The sequence below is a fragment of the Marmota flaviventris genome, chromosome 17 (assembly GCF_047511675.1).
Source record: "Marmota flaviventris isolate mMarFla1 chromosome 17, mMarFla1.hap1, whole genome shotgun sequence".
Classification (NCBI taxonomy): Eukaryota; Metazoa; Chordata; class Mammalia; order Rodentia; family Sciuridae; genus Marmota; species Marmota flaviventris.
Window position 1 is genome coordinate 65,479,121 of NC_092514.1, and position 17,968 is coordinate 65,497,088.

General features: G+C 35.4%; 1 protein-coding gene across 2 annotated transcripts in view; it reads left to right on the forward strand.

Moving 5' to 3' along the window:
• Helz (helicase with zinc finger) overlaps positions 1 to 17,968 on the forward strand; it is a 164,647-nt gene that overhangs the window by 86,566 nt on the left and 60,113 nt on the right. For both annotated transcript variants that reach the window (XM_071603620.1, XM_027946304.2), the window contains exons 18-21: positions 5,288 to 5,466; positions 9,668 to 9,786; positions 11,497 to 11,642; positions 12,948 to 13,095. In XM_071603620.1, coding sequence (XP_071459721.1) covers positions 5,288 to 5,466; positions 9,668 to 9,786; positions 11,497 to 11,642; positions 12,948 to 13,095 — 592 coding nt within the window. The remainder of the gene's footprint in view (positions 1 to 5,287; positions 5,467 to 9,667; positions 9,787 to 11,496; positions 11,643 to 12,947; positions 13,096 to 17,968) is intronic.

The following is a 17,968-nucleotide window of genomic DNA, read 5'->3' on the forward strand; positions in this document are numbered from 1 at the left end:
GGTTGTATGGTTGTAGTGGCCCAAATATAGAAATTTACCTGTTAGAAAGAGGTCTCCCTGTTCTCACTTTTGAGACTAATTCAGTCCAAGATGAAAAAGTGTGTTCAAATGCATATGATTTCATTTAGAAAATTGAATTAAATGAGAAAAAACCCCTGACTTCCCTGCATACTTTCTTCATATAAACCTACATTTTCCACTCTGTTTTCCTCTTTGGGTAATGTATTGACTTGTAAATGTATTTCCTAAGAAATACTTGTTAGGATTTATTAGCACCAGTAGGGAAAATTAGAGTGACTAACTGCTCTGGGATCAGCTTTCTCCACATGATCCCAGGCTGCAGGGGAAGGAACACAAGAGGGCACCAAGTGTCTGCTCTGGTCATGAAGGAGAGGGATGTCTTCAGGGAGTGAAGGTTTGCTGTCTTTTGACAGTACTTTAGAGTCCCAGCCCAGGAAACTTGATAGTGTGAGACTAGCTAGAGTAAATAGCACTAGTTAGTAGGTTTAAATATACTACATGTGATTCAAATTTATAAAATTCTCTTAGTTGCCAGGAGTTGAGCTGAGCTCCAGATATTGGGAGTGGAGGTTTTAGAAATCATTTTAGAATACATTTATTTTTACTTTTTACTTTATTCAGAATTAAAAGATTTAAAAATGGACTATAGGGGAGAAAGCAGTTTGTTTCTGTGCATGTTTCTGAGGATCATGCACAGAAACAAACTGCTTTCCCTATAGTCCATTTAGCAGGGAGAGGCCCTCTTTGGAGATTGACCGATTATTGGGCAAACTGGAAAAATTTATTGTTGTAGAAAGATCTTTAAAGATGTAATTTTCTTCTGGTATCAAGTTCTGATTCTTAGTATCTTAACTAATATCATTTCAGGAGCTCATTATTGCATATGAATTCAATACATGAATAAGATTGCAGTGAATTATAATTACCAAACTATGTCCTATTTTAAGAATCATTATAAATCCTGTGGGATATTTGGGTTGTTTTGTTTCTAGAAAATATGTAAATTACGTAATTGGAGTCAGTTAAGTACTTTGAACTTTTTGGGGGGGTGGGTACTGGGTATTGGAACCTAGGGGTGATCTACCACTGAGCTATACTCCCAGCTCTTTCTATTTACTTATTTATTTTAAAAGAGTATATTCCTTTTTTTAAGACATTTATTTTATTTATGTTTTATGTGGTGCTGAGGATGAACCCATGGCCTCACACGTGTGAGGCAAGCACTGTACTGCTGAGCCACAACCCCAGCCATACTCCCAGCTCTTTTTATTTTGAGACAGAATCTTGCCGAATTGCCCAGACTGCCCTCAACCTTGGAATCATTCTGCCTCAGACTCCGTAGTAACTGGAATTCTGGCTCCTGCCAACGTACAGCCTTATACCCTCCCCCAGCCCTGCCCTACCCTAGGTGCTAGGAAAGGACCCAGGGTTTTGCACATGCTAAGCAAGCACTCTTTCCACTGTGCTACATCCCCAGCTTATATTTTACACTGTGAACTTAAGTGTCACTTTTTTTTAAGATGGCAATGGACTTTATTTTATTTATGCATTTATATGTGGTGCTGAGAATTGAACCCAGTGCCTCATGTATGCCAGGCAAGTGCTCTACCACTGAGCCACAACCCCAGCCCCTTAAGTGTCACTTTTTACTATCAATTCTCAGATTTTGAAAAATGTTAGGTGTGTTTTAAATAATCTTACTGAAAGTATCTGTCTCATTAAATGTTGCATGAAATGACAATACAGAGAAAATATTTAAATCTTTTGAAAGTGAACACTAGTGTTGTACTTTTAATAAAATAGTCAAGAGATCAAGCTTTGAATTCTTATGGCTTACTTTCTTATTCTTACTTGAGGTAACTTTCCAAGTAATGTGAAAAAGTCAGTAATGATATTTAGAACTTCAGGTTTTCTTTTTTTTTTTTTTTTCCTTTGAAGAAGAAGAATCAGGTTCCTGGAGTTAGTTGATAAGTAATTTGAAAAACCATTCTTTTCTATTTTATAATGAAATATTTATTGAAGTAAATAAGCACAAAGAAGAAAGTCAACATTATATATAGCCTCAGTATCCAGAAATAAACACTCACTGCTAACACTTTGGAGTTAAGTCCTAATTGTTTCTATGCTTAATTACATTTACTGGGGTTAATGTGAATAGAATCATAGACAATTTGTAAAATGAGGTATTATTTAAAAGTAAATTTGCTTTGCTGATCTGATTAAACTTGTTTTATTAAAATGTAAAATATATTTGAAAGTTTTGTCTCTTTTAGAAGTGGTAATTCTAAACTTTGACCAAGTTTACAATTCTTATCACCATAGTGTTTTTAAAATATCTTATACCTCAATTATAATTTATATTGAGACATTTATTAAATAAGCTTTTTCCTTTGTTTACAATAAAAAAGAAAATCCTGTGTTACGTGTTTCACAGAGCTTGAGAACAGATTGTAGAAGTTGAGACTGGTTTTAATTGCTTGTATTCATGCCATTGTGTCACCTTTTACATTTGTGTGATGTAAATTGAATATTAACTGAGTATTAGAAATGCTGGTTTCAATGCTGGGCATGGTGGTGCTTGCTTATAATCCCAGGTGCTCAGGAGGCTGAGTTAGGAGGATTGCAAGTGTGAGGCCAGCCTCAGTGAGGCCCTAAGCAACTCAATGAGACTGTCTTAAAATAAAAAATTAAAAGGGCTGGGGATGTGGCTCAGTGATAAAGTGCCCCTAGATTCAATACTGCTTTTAGTGTCAGCTTTGCTGTGGGAAGTGGAGGACTTCTGTTTGTTGGTGCCAGATATTCTGCTGCATATTATATATGACTTCTCTAAATCCTTGAGAGGTTGAGCTATTAGATCCATTTTGGAAATGAGAGTAGATGCATACTGATATAGCCCTTTGGTTTAGAAAACTACCTTGACTTCATCTGTATTCCTCTATTGAAAATTTTTATAAATATTTGTATTCCCTGGCTCTACTTCCTATGTTCTCTTTGTCTTGAGCCCAAGTTATCCAAGTTTCCATCTTTACTTTTAATCTGAAACCATTATTTTGTGGTTACCAATGGTTTCCTTGTTTCTGAATCCTGTGGTCAATTCTTATTTTATTCAGTCTCTTAGCAGCATTTGGCACTGTTACTCTTTATTTCTCTCTTGAAACAGTTTGTTCATTTTGTATCTAATACTCCCTACCACTCTTGAATTCTCCCCTGTTTCAGGACGGCCCTCTCCCAGTTGCCTTACTTTATGCTACTCCTTTTCCCAGCCTCTAGATGTAGGAGTGTTCCGTCATTCATTCTTCCTCTAGTTTTCTTTCTTTTTAAAATTTACTCTTCTGTAGGTAATAATATCTCATCTTAAGACTTTGTATTCTCCCAATACGTACTGCTTGACCTAGGCATTCTCCTGAACTCCAAACATATATCATCCTGTGTTTTGGTTATCTCTGCTTGGATGTCTACTCAATATGTCCAAAACTGAACTCCCAAATCTGTTTCTTTTACCATCTTTGTAAATACTACCACTATTTATTCAGTTTCCAAACCAGGGAATCAGGCTTTCTCTTAATTTTTTTTGATACTGGGATTGAATGCAGGGGCACTCCACCACTGAGCTACATCCCCAGCTCTTTTTTATTTTTATTTAGAGACAGGGTCTTGCTAAATTGCTGAGGCTAGCTTTGACCTCACAATCTTCCTGCCTCAGCCTCCCAAGCCACTGGGATTACAGGTGTGTGCTACCAGGTCAAGCTCTTTCTCTTAAATTTTAATCTCAAGTTGATTAGTAAATCCTATTGGCATGACTTTTTTTTTTTTTTTTTTTTTGAGGTACTGGGGATTGAACTCATAGCCGCACAATACTCAGCAAGTGTTCTACCACTGAGCTATATTGCTAGCCCCTGTTGGCATTACTCTTACTGTGTCTAGTGAATCTGACCATTTTCACATCTCCATTGTTACCATCCTGGTCCAAGCCACCGTCTTCTCTTGTCCATGCCTTTCAACAACCTCCTGATTTCACTGCCCTTACCTCCATCCCACCCAGAGGCGTGTCGATGTTAAATTGTACCGGCTTGTGATAGTTGATCATGTGCATGTCTCACGTGTTCATGTTCAGTGACATGTACTACTAACTTGAAATTGGCCATGGTAATAGTTTTTACACCAGGGAAATTTGCAAACACTACAAATCAGTCCCTCCTCCCCAGCATACCATTGTCTGGTCCTCCCCTGCAACATATTCTGCCCAGAGAAACAGAGCAACATAAGTCCTCTAGCAACATAAATCATGTTGTGTGATTGTCCTGTCAAATTCTTTTTCTTTAAAAAAATTTAAAAAAATCATTGCTGGACACAATACCTTTATTTTATTTATTTATTTTTATGTACTGCTGAGGATCAAACCCAGTGTCTCACATGTGCTAGGCAAACGCTCTACCATTGAGCCACAACCTCAGCCCCTGTCCTGTCAAATTCTGAAGGCTTTTCATTAAACTCAGGCTAAATCCAGAGCCTTTATGATTACTCCCAACCCCTGTGTGATCTGTTCCTGTATAGCTTAGTAGATGCCTGGTCTTTGTTATGTTGGGGGAGTGAGAGTTGGATGGGTGGATGGATGGATGAGTCTTTTCTGTAGCATTTTAGTAATCTGTAGCATGAAACCTATTAATATTTTTCTTTTGCAATTAATGGAAGAGATGCACTTTCTTAAAGTTTGCATTCTTTTGATTGTTAAGAATTTAAATTTGTTTTAAAATGTCCAGAATCTCAGACAGAGGTCTATTTAGATATAGGTATAAGAAGTTTTCTAAAGTAAAATGCAAATAACTTTAATTTGTGTTATAAGTGTGTAGTTTCATATTCTAAAATATGAGTTCAGTGTATTTTTGTAAGAATATTCTAGAAAAAGTAATTCCATAGTAGAACGATTTTGAATTTAATTAAAAACCCATATGCATGTATAAAACTTGTTTGTCATTTTGTTGAGATTAATCTGAACTCTTAAAATTCATTAGGTATTTATTTTGTGGTAGCACTTATGCTTTCTGTTTATATCTTTTCTTTTCCTTTTTTTAAAATGGGAGACATCACAGTAGATATAGTAGCAGTTTTATGTTAAATTCTAGTACAGTGGAGTGTTAATTAACAGTCATGAAATTTTACTTGTTAATTTCCAGAAATTGGAAAATAATGGTGTCAATAATTTTAGTAATCAGGTACTGTTAAGATGTTGATAAATGTGTATCAGAAATATTATCTTTTTTTACAGGGTTTATTTCCGAAATCGCTGGGTAAAGACTGTCCACCCAGTTGTGCATCAGTACTGTTTGATCTCAAGCGCACATTCCACCTTTCAGATGCCACAGAAAGAAGATATTCTTAAACATCGAGTGGTGGTGGTTACATTGAATACTTCCCAGTACCTCTGTCAGTTGGACCTTGAACCTGGTATGCTGACTTCTGTGGCAATATAGGGTATCTCACAGGGTTAGGGCTTGTGTATTCAGTCTGTAGCCCATGAGCCAAATCTGACTTGCTGCCTGTGTTTGAAATAAAATTTTACTAGATGGAACACAGCCACCGGTGCCCATTTAGTTGCCTGTTTGCTTTCTATAGATGCTTTTGTGCCACAACACCTCAGTTGAGTAGTTGCAACAGAGACTGTGGCCCACAATCTAAGATACACACTGTGTGCGCTATACTGAAAAAATTATCCAAACCCTAGACATTTTTATGACTGTTATTCCATTGGTCAGGTGGTAGTTACTTATAAGCACATGAAGAATTCAAATTTGGACATTGTTGGTGTTTTTTTGTTTGTTTGTTGTTGTTTTTTACAATTTTCTCAAGTTTTTGTGTTAAATTGCTTTTGCATTGTAGAGACAGCAAGCATTATAGGATTTTTTTAATGTCATACTATTACATTTCTATACTGGAGCTATGTAAAATCAATCTAATATTACACAGGGACAGATAGAAGATAATAGGTTGTTGTGATAATATGGTGGAACAAAGTAGTATTACTTCAGATGCTTTAAAAGGATGCTCATTTATTACTGTCACATTATAATTGTTGACATTGATCAAAATTTTTTATCTTCTCCTTTTGGAATTGCTTTCAGAGCCAGAGATGAATTCTTTTGAACATCAGAGTCCCTGGAAGGAGAGACTGTTCTCTTCACCTTCTATTCCTGGCACCTAGCCTAGAGTATAGATACCTGGAAGCCCTATATATCTTAAATGAAGGAATGGTGGCCAACCTTTAAAAAAAAAAACAAAAGTTATTGAGTATAGATTTAATTTTAGAAAAGCTTAAATCTTTCTGAGATGTATATAATGAATAAAATAGATGATTAAACTGGGCAATGCCATTAGAGAGAAAAAAAAGAAAACAGATGTGCTGCTCAGGTAATGAGACTTACTTTCTGTGTGTGTAGCTCATAGCTAGCTGGTGAGGGCAGTTACAAAAGCGGAGGTTCAAAATGTTTTGAATAGTGGCAGTATCATTGGAATGAGTTATATGTCTTCCCAAGGGACTTCTTTGACTGCAACAACACTTAATTGAAATGTAAATTTTAGTATGTTTATTTAACAATCAGTTTGCTACTTTATGATCATATTCCACATATTTGCTATGTAGATAAATATCTAAGCCTCCTAAACAGTATTGTTTTGTGAGAAAGAGTGAAGAATAGCTTTGGAGACCTAGAGTGTAGGATCATCTCTGTTGGAAGGTGACTGGGTCCTTTGTTGTGAATGTTGTTAATACTTCATTTCATTCAGTTCTCATATTGACCCTTTTGAGGATGATTTTACAGATGAGAAAATAAGACTTAAAGTAATTCAGTTTGATCAATTCAAGTTACTTTTTCTAGCTTAATCAGTAGTGAATATTTTTTATGATTTATTCAGTTCCTGACGGAAGCCTCACTCTATTGTTACCTAATGAAAATGAATTTTTTTCACTAGTCTCAGTTTTTCCAGTTTGATCCCATGTTTTATAGTTGTTTTTCTTAATCCTTTAGAATAAAAGCATGAATTCTCAACAGGAAGAAAAATGCATGTGGCCATGTCATGCTTAGGCCACTATTGATAAATAGATTATAGTTAGAGATACTTTTGTTGTCACTCATAGTCATTTGTTTGAATGGGTGATGATAATGGTTAGTACTGCCAACCAGTAAGATTTAGAAAGTTCCTAACCTAAAAACAAGTTGTCTAGAAAATTGTATAAACCAATTGTTTGGAATTCTTGATATTTATAGAAATAGGTTTTTTAGCTAACTCACAGGAGGCTGGTTAATCCATTCTGCCCCTGGCCTCTATAGACTTATCACTTTCATTCTGTGGGAAACTACTTTCTGTCCTTTGCTATGCTCCTAAAAAGGAGAGAGCCCCCTTCCTACCCAGTGAGTTGGTAGTATGGTGGGAGGACTTCTTTATTCAGTCAGCAAGGAGGGTTTTGCCTCTTTCTCCACTCTTAGAGGCAAAGGAATTTTTTCCTCCTTCCTACATACATAACCGTCTGCCATAGTGTGAATGGCAACAGCAACCAAGACATGGGATGCCTCCTACTGTAGGCGTTTTATCTGGAGAACATTAGATAATGTACTTTAAAAAAATATTTTTTAGTTGTAGTTGGACACAATACTTTTATTTCACTTATTTATTTTTATGTGGTGCTGAGGATCCAAACCCAGGGTCTTGCATGTGCGAGGCGAATGCTCTACTGCTGAGCCACAAGCCAGCCCCAGATAATGTACTTTTTTACAGGGTTGGTAACTGGGGATTGAACCCAGGGATGCTTTACTACTGAGCTGCATCCCCATCCTTCTTTATTATATCTTTTGAGTCAGAGTCTTACTAAATTGCTTAGAAAGTTGCCAGGCTGCTGAGGCTGGCTTCAAACTTGCAGTCTTCCTGCCTCAGCCTCCTGAGTTGCTGGGATTATAGGCATGCCCCACTGCATCTGGTGATAGTGTGTATTTTTAACACTTGTTATCAGACCTGTATTTTCAGAGTGGTGATTTGTTTTAAACCAGGCTAAGGTCTTAGGCGAAAAAATTATACATATTTTAGAGAGAGTCGTACACCACACAATGATGTTTCAGTCAAGCACGGACTGACTATGTGATGGTGGTCCATGAGAGTCTTAGCAGAGTTGAAAAATTCCATTGCCTGGTGACATCATAGTCATTGTAAAATTGTAGGGTAACACATTTACTCACATGTTTTTGGTGATGCTGGTAGAAAAAGATCTACTGTACTGCCAGTTGTATAAAAGTGTAGTATGTACAGTTATGTACTGTGCACAATACTTAGTAATGGTAATGGACAAGTGGGTTCCTGGTTTATGTGGTTACTATACTTTTATTTTTGAGATGGGGTCTTGCTGTGTTATACAGACTGGGTTTAATTGCTGGTCTCAAGTGATCATCCTGCCTCAGTCTCCTGAGTAACTGAGACTACAGACACTATTGTTATTATTTTTTTAATATTTATTTTTTAGTTGTAGTTGGACACAATACTTTTATTATACTTATTTATTTTTATGTGGTGTTGAGGATCAAACCCAGGGACTCACACGTGATAGGCAAGCGCTCTACCGCTGAGCCACAACCCCAGCCCACACTATTGTTATTTTAATGTGTACTCCTGGCCTACACAAAAATGTTTACTCATCCATCTCATGTTTATTGCATCTATTGATTATATTATTTTCACTTGGTTGGTTTGATCTTGTTTTGTTCATCACAGACCTAGGAGCAAAAGACTACATAACACACAACACACACACATACACTCTCTCTCACAGATTCATATCGTCTAGATGTATAGCAGGCTATACCATCTAGATTAATGTAAGCACACTCTATGACGTTCATAGAATGACAGAATTGCCTAATGTTACATTTCTTGGAACACATCCCTGTTATTAAATGACACTTGATTATGTATGAAAAGTAAACCTAAATACTCAAATTAGTAAATTTGCTAATAAGATTCTCATTGTTTTTAGTCTAAGGTAAGGTAAGTTATAATGTTAGATTTGAATGATTTTCACAACTTTCTCCTTTATATTAGATTTGAGTACGTTTTTCTTTAATGTTTGTTTATGTTTAGGGTAACATTACTTAAGAACTACCATTATTTTATTTTTGGTGTTTTTGGCAAATAAATTGTGGAAGAGCTTTGGGGGCTGTCAGTTGTTTAGTCTCCTTTATTTCAGTCAAAAGACACTATCTTGAACTTTTAAAATCTTTTCTATATATACTGATTTAACAGTCTTTGAGCCAGATGCAAGTGTTTACATATACATTACTGAGTCATTCTTTTTAAACTCTTATTTTTTAAGTGATGATTTTAATAGATGATTATCTAAATTGAGGATAGTTCTTAAAAATATTCACACTTGGTCTGGGGTTGTGGCTCAGTAATATAGCGCTTGCCTAGCATGTATGCGGCACTGGGTTCAATCCTCTGAGCACCGCATATAAATAAAGGTCCATTAACAACTAAAAAAATATTTTAAAAAAAGTATTCACACTTCTAGGTTAACAAGCTAAACTCTTTACTTAGCAGAAAACAAGTGATTTCTACCTCTGTTGTTGCCATAATATACTTTGCTGTGTTTGCTCTGTGTTTCCAGGGTTTTTTACGCACATTCTGCTAGATGAAGCTGCCCAGGCCATGGAGTGTGAAACCATCATGCCTCTAGCATTAGCAACTAAAAGTACCCGGATTGTTTTGGCTGGTGATCACATGCAGGTACCTGCTCTCTTAGTCATCAAGCATACTGAAAATAACTTTTAATTATATTTTGGTGTTTAACATTCTATTTCTAAAACACCTTATGAAATTGTGACAGGTATTGCAGATTAAGTACTTCTAAGTATTTTTATTTTAATGTTTTTAGTTGTCAGTGGATTTTTCTTTTTTTCGTTCTTTCATTCATTCTTTCTTTCTTTAGCTGAGAATCGAACCCAGGGCCTCACACGTGCTAGGCAAACCACTGAGCCACAACCCCAGCCCTTAAGTATTTTTATACTAATGGTGAAAAATGCTGATATTTCTGAAGGAAAATTACTGCTCCCAATTTTTTCTTCTTTGTTTAGACAATTTAGAATAAATAATAAGAGTCTTATCAATGTTGATTTTATTTTAACATTTATTATTTTGAAGCTTATTTCTTTATATAATTAATGTTTGATTCTTACTCATTTTTGGCATGATGTTGGAGATTGAACTCAGGCTCCACCTCTGAGTTACACCCCAGCCTTTTACTTTTTTTACAGAATTTAAATGATCCATCTTAAAATTCCCCAATTTCTGTCTCTAATATGTGGTTTTGTGAAGGATTAATTTTTTATATCATAAAAAACAAAGGGCTTAATTAAAATTATAGTCAAAATGTCAAAGAATATATCACATTTTATGTATTTGCATACCTATTCATGAGAAAGAAACAGTTTTTTTCTATTAAGATGTCTATTTTGTGAAGTTGCCATTTGGCAACTCTTTTACCACAGCTGATTCAGATTATACCTGCATAGTGTTAGAGCTGTCAGGACACTCAGAGAGGAGGTTCTTATGAAGAAGCAAATTTTGTTTTTGTTCCTTTGTGCAAAGTAGTTTAATTTTGTTCTTTAGCAATAAAAAGTATTACCTAGAATCACTCCTTGTACGTTATGAGGCTAAGAGTATTGTTTTGATTTAGATATCGTGCCTATAATCCCAGCTGCTCAGGAGGCTGAGGCAGGAGGATCAAAAGTTTGAGGCCAGCTCAGGCAGCTAACCTTGTCCCTATTTCAAAATTAAAAAAAGAAAGAGCTGGGGATATAGCTTAGTGCTAGGACCATTGCCTAGCATATGCAATTGTTTTTTTCCCAGAAAAAGGAAAGGGGGTTGTTTTGTTAATAATTAAAAATAATTTTAGTCATGATCTGTATGTCTTACCAGCTCATCACTTAAAATGATTGATCAGTTTTGGTGAGATAACTAATGTGACTCCCCCAGTGATACTATGGGTTGCGTCCCTAAAGTTACTGAAGTAGTCATCATTTATTATATTATTGGAGAAGATCTTTAAAAAAATTTTTTTTTTTTTTTAGTTGTTGATGGACTTTAGTTTATCCATTTATTTATATGTAGTGCTGAGAATCAAACCCAGTGCCTCATACATGCTAGGCAACGCTCTACCACTGAGCCACAACCCCAGCCCCGGAGAAGATTTTTATTAATTCATGTATGGAAACTCTAGGTTTGTGTTGCATACCACAATGAAGAATTAGAAATTTTGGCCTAGTTCCTTATAATAATAAAAGGGTTCATAGAAAATGTCAACCGATTTTGTATGTTATTTCTTTTAGCATGTTGGGGTTTAATATATCAGAAATTTTAGCACAGTGTTTATAAGCAAGTTAAAGAATGCTAATTGTATATTTAGTTAAATTTTCTCTGTATGTTTGTCTGTTACAGCTCAGTCCTTTTGTTTACAGCGAATTTGCCAGGGAAAGAAACCTTCATGTTTCATTACTTGATCGACTCTATGAGCATTACCCTGCAGAGTTTCCATGTAGGATCCTCCTGTGTGAGAACTACCGGTCCCATGAAGCTATCATCAAGTAGGTGTGAACTGCCCTCTCTGATTCTCACTTTTTGCTGTCTTTTTGAGGGGTACTCAGATCAGCATATTACTAGGGACAGGTGATTGCAGTTATTCCCAAAAGATTATGTGGTGTTCCTAGTGTTGTAAGTTCTGTTTAATTTTATATTTTAAAAAGATCACTTCAAAAGTCAAAGTTATGATTTTTTCCCCCCCAAAAAGCCACCTCTGGGAACTAAAAATTGAGGTTCTGCTAGTTCTGACATATTTTTCAGTGACTAAATCTATAATCTATATGGAAAAACTGCATGTTGTAATAAAGAAATATACTGACAAACCATATATAGTAGTTTATCTGTCTCTGGCTGTGTTATACACAAATTCTATTTTTTATTTTTATTTTTTGGTATCGAGGATTGAACCCAGGGGCGCATATATCCCCAGCTCTTTTCTAAAAAATTTTTGAGACAGGGTTTCACTAAGTTGCTTAGGGTCTTGCCAAGTTTCTGGGCTGTTCTGGAAGTCAGGATCCTCCTGCCTGAGCCTTCAAAATTGCTGGGATTACAGGTTCATGTCATCATGCTTGCCATGCATAGACATGGCATACTTTTTTTTTTTTTTTTTAAATAAATAGGAGCAGTACACTCTAGAATAATGATAAAAACATCATTGTTACATAAATCAGTAATCTAGTCACATTATCATTGTCAAGTATGATGTGCTGTACATAATGTATGTGCTGCTAGGCTTTCTTTAAGAAAAATTTATGTTTTACAACTGGAAGCACAAAATAGGTTTGTTTACACCAGCATCACCAAAAACACATGGTAACACGTTGGGTTCCAATGCTGTTGTTGGCTGCGATGGTAATTTTTCAGTTCCATTAAATCTTATGGGACTACTATAAAATATGGGGCCCATCATTGAGTGACACATGACTGGATAGTTGTATGACCCACAAAGGGTGAAGTATGTACCAATCAAGAAAACATGCTAGTTAACAAATTTTCTCCTAGAACAAAGATTTCAACTAGTATCGTACTGTCATCATTTCTTCCTTTTCTCTCTATTCTTTTGTACCTTGCCCAAATCAATCCATTGAACAGTGGTACACCTGGAGCTTTCTCTATTGTTTTTGCTGTGGTTATATTTGGAGAAATTATCAGCATCATAGGTATTCAGTGTTGATACTAAAATTAACCACTGGCAGAAAGCAGTGTTACTAGAAATGACTGATTTGTGTGTATGGTGGTGGTGGTGGGGTGTGGCGGTTTAAATTAATTTTGATGATTTATTACTCTCTTTTTCTTTTCTTTCTCTGTAGTTATACCTCTGAGCTTTTCTATGAGGGTAAACTGATGGCCAGTGGAAAGCAACCAGCACACAAGGATTTCTACCCACTAACATTTTTTACAGCCCGAGGGGAAGATGTGCAAGAAAAAAATAGCACAGCATATTATAACAATGCAGAGGTACTTTAGTTCTTTTTGCAGATTAACCTTTCTTCATTTACATGGTCTGGTTTTGTTGAGTATTTATATAACATTTTCGTTGATGTGCATTTGTTTCATAGTGTGTAAAACTTATCCTGTCCTTATGCATTGATTTATTAAGATGAATCTCCTACTGGAAACGAACACTTTGGTTTACTTTTTGTTTCAGTGGTAAAACATAAAACGCATGATTTCATTTTTAAAAAAGCCAATATTATTCTCATAAGATAGACTGATTAAACTTTATAGTGCATAATCAAAGGAGTTATCATTTTTAATGAGTTTGACTTGAATAGCAGAATCCTGTGCTTAAAAGAGATCACACAGTTGCAGATAATGACATTTCTATCTCATCATGGGCTCCAATTTAGTTTTCTTCCAGATACTGGCTTTTAGAGAGAAAGCCAGTAATATGAGGGGTCAGGTGAGGCAGCAGACAAACCCCGTGAAGACTTTTGGAGCTAGGAGGCCAGAAACTTTGTGGTTAAGGTTCTGGCTGTCACAAGACAGTTCTTTAGGGACTTCAAGAATCCCGAAGGAGACGAGAATGGGGTGATTTTCATTAGGGGAATTCTGATGTCTACTGCCTTTGGATCTCATGCTTTACTTACTTTATTTACAAAGAAATGGCTTCTATTATGTAATAGTAATTAATTTCCCTCTAAAAACTGATCAGAGACTTGTATTTAGAAGTTTACACAAGAATATCATCAGTACTTGCTTGATAAAACCATAATCCAAAGCCAAGAAACTTGACATTTTTATTTAGGAATTTGTAAATTTAAATTTACTTAGGAAACGGTAAATTTAGGAAAGGGTAAACTTTTTCTTTAAATATTTTTTTTCTCTCTTCCTTTTTGGGCATTTTCTTTAAATATTGGTATTATTTAAAACAACTTGGGATCTCCTTTGTTGGTCTTACATTCACATTGGAAATCGCTGGCCTAGAAATTAGCCATGGTAGCATGGTAGGGGGTGGGGTGGGAGGGCTGACCAGAGTGGCAAACAGGGCTTAAAATCCAGAAGGCTCTGGATTTTTTCTTTTCTTTTTTGCTGTGACAACAGGGATCAGAGTTGAGTTTTGGTTAACCTTGATCCTGAGCCGTGCTTGATGGTTACCTGAGACTGTTTCTTGACTGGGGTTACTTGTTCCTTCAAAGTGACATGGTATGTTTTTCAGAAAACTTACTAGCTGTAGGATTAAAAAAAAAAAAATTGTCTTCCTGGACTATCAAGTTTACTTAAAAAATATTTTTGAAAAATATATTTGGGGCTGGGGATGTGGCTCAAGCGGTAACGTGCTTGCCTGGCATGCGTGGGGTGCTGGGTTTGATCCTCAGCACCACATAGAGATAAAATGGAGATGTTGTGTCCACCGAAAACTGAAAAATAAATATTAAAAAATTCTCTCTCTCTCAAAAAAAAAAAAGAAAAATATATTTTTCATATTAAAAAATTCAAAACCAACATTTATGTGACCTTTAAATATAAAATGTAGCTTTAGAGAAATTTCAAGCCACCTTGAACTTCATCAGAGCATGGTTGTTTAGTCACTCTCTTTAGTCTCATGAATTATTGCAATCAATTTAGACACATGTTGCCCCAGGACCTTTCTTCAAGTGGAAAAAAACTGATCCTAGTTCACTGCAGGGAAGACATTTTGAATTTTTGAATACCAGAGTAGGCCTACTTGGTTATCAATATAGGCATACTGGAACATTTCTAGAAACCTTTGACTTTTCTGTGATACCACCTGATTCCACTGAGGTACATCCCCAATCCTTGGGATTTTCTTAATGCTATGAAATTAAAGGTGAAACCTATGTTTGTTTTGTGTATAGAGTAAGAAGAGCAAGTGGCACCAGTTAATTGATAGGGGGAAATGAGATCTCTTCTGTTAAAATTCTGACTAAAATTTACACAGTACTTGAGAATAGATTAAATGCCACTGTTATGAAAATAAGATAATGTTGGGGCTAGGGCTGTAGCTAAGTGGTAGAGTGCTTGTCTAGCATGTGGGAGGCACTGGGTTCGATTCTCAGCACCACATATAAATACAATAAAAGTCCATCAACAACTAAAAAAATATTTAAAAAAAAAAGATAATCTTACACAGACTTAACCATCAAAATTAACTTAAGACAGGTTGGAATTGAAAGCAAAATTAAAGAATCTGGAGCTGCTGGTATACTCATGGTATTTTTGCTTATATAAGTCTCCTTTGTTTAGGGAATGTTTTAAAAATTTTTATCATGTACATTTTTTAAAAATATTTATTTAGTTGTAGATGAATATACAGTATCTTTATTTTTATGTGATGCTGAGGATCGAACACAGTGCCTCACACATGCGAGGCAAGCGCTTTACTGCTGAGCTACAGCCTTAGCCCCTTTATCATGTACTTTTTGCATCATGTGAACATGTGGTAGAATAAGAGAAAGTGTTTTTTTTTTTTTTTTTTTTGGTGATACTAGAGATTGAACCCAGGGGCAATTGAAAGCTGAGCTATCCTCCCAGCCCTTTCCATTTTTTATTTTGTGACAGAGTTTCTAAGTGCCCAGGCTGGTCTCAAACTTGGAGTCTTCCTTCCTGCCTTAGCTTCCCAAGTAGCTAGGTGTCACTGAGCCTGGCAAGAGACGATTCTTAATTCTGAATTTAAATCCCCCAAATAATGAAGTTATCTCAGCTTAATGTAGAATTAAATACTAAGCACTATGGTATGATTCTTAACCTTAAGAAATTCAGTGTGAAATGAAGAACTGTAAAACTAATCGTAAGATTGTATAGTTGGTGAGTGGTAGGCAAGGTTATATGTAGATAGGGAAAATGAATCTGTTGTTTTTAGTGGGACCTGAGACAAAAAAAAGAGAATGTGATATTTGCTTCATACATTTTGGGAATCTGTGGTTATTTGTGTATGTATTTATAATTGTTATATCTTCCTGATGGATTGACCTTCTTATTGTTATAAAATGTCCCTCTTTATAGATAATATTTTAGTTGCTGTTTGCCTGGTATACTTTTTTCCATCTTTTTACTTCCGTCCTTTCATACCTTTGAATCCAGCGTGTCTTCTGTAGGCAGCATATCACTAGAATTTTTAAAAAAATAAATCATGCCTGAACGTTTATGCCTTTTTATTGGATTGTTAACCCATTTATACTTATTGTTACTATTTATGGTTTTTACCTCTGGCTCTTTATAAAACTATTTCTCCTTTATTACCTCCTTTTATATTAAGCTATACATATTTTTTAGCATCATATTTTAATTCCTTTAATAAACTATATATATTTTATTTTTTTTACCTAGCAGTTTCTCTAGGACTCATTATATTTATCTTACTAGAATCTACCTCAAATTGTTACTAACTTCTCAATGATACATAGAACCTTTACTTCTACATACAGTGTCAATGACTTCTTTTTTCTTTCTTTCCTTTTTATGCTGGTGTTACACAATTAATACACATATGCACATACAACAAACTGAATAATATGTTGTTATAATTATACTTTATATGATCTTATTTAAAATTTTCTGAGAGAAAGTGGGACTAGCATATATTTAAGAGTTTGCTATATTAACCTTCTTATTTAATATTTCTGATTCTCATCATTTCTCTGTGTTACTGTCTGGTGCCATTTTTCACCCACTTCCTTTGTGCTTTCATTGTCATACATATTAGTTTTCTGTATGTTATAGCCTAACATGTTTTACGCAGTTGCTCTTTAATTTAGTTAAGAGGGGAAAGGAGAGGAAATGTGCTTCTGTACTTCATCTTATGATTACCCACATAATAACCTGTTCAGTAATGCTCTGTGTGGATTTGACATTTGCTGGTGACACTTGCTTTTTGCCTCAAGGACTTCTTTTAGTATTTCTGGTATAGAGAGTCTTCTACTAAGGATTCTCAGGTTTTGTTTATTTAGGAATGTCTGTTTTGCCTTAATTTTTGAAAGGTTTTGCTGGATATGAGATTACTGGTTGAGGTTTTTTTTTTTTTTTTTTTTCTTTCAGCACATGGAAATGTGTTCCCATTGCTTACTAGCCTCTGTTGTTTTTGATGTGAAGTCATATGTTAATTGTATTAGAATCTCTTTGTAAGTGATGTGTTGTTTTTCCTCTTGTTTACAAAATTTTATTTTTGTCTTTGACTTTCAAGATTTTGACTGTGATATGTTTAGGTGTGCATCTGGATGTGTTTATCTTACTTGAAGTCATTGATACTGGATGCAAAGATAAGTGTTTTTCATCAGATACGGAAACTTTTTAGCCATCATTTCTTTGAACTCTCTTTTGTTGGTTTTTGGTACTGGGGATTGAACCCAGGGGTGCTTTATCGATGAGCTACATGGCCTTGAATTTGGGCTCTTCCTATCTCAGCTTCTGAATTGCTGGGATTGTAGGTAAGTTCTCTGAACATTTTTAATGTTTTTATTTCGTTGCATTCCTGTTCTGGTTTTCACATTATATGTATGTTGGTGAGCTTAATGGTGTCCCTTTGTTCATTTTTTTGTCACTGTTTTTGCTCATTGTTCTTGAGGTTGCATAATCTGTCTTCACATTTACTGAGTTGTTCTTCTGTCAGCTCAAATCTACTTTTGAGTCCCTTGGCTTAGTTTTTCTTTTCATTTATTTTACTTTTCAACTGCTTGGAGCATATATTGTTCCACAGTGTGATCCAGTGAAGTTGGGTTTTGGCAGAGGCAGAGTATTGCCAGTTTGTGAGGCTTGGCAGAGGTTATAGAGTAGTTGCTGGGGGAAGGTTTGGAACTTGCTCTGTGCTGGCTGTCCCACTGGCATCCACCCTAGTAACAGAATCTCTGTGAATGTATGTGTGTGTTTTGTG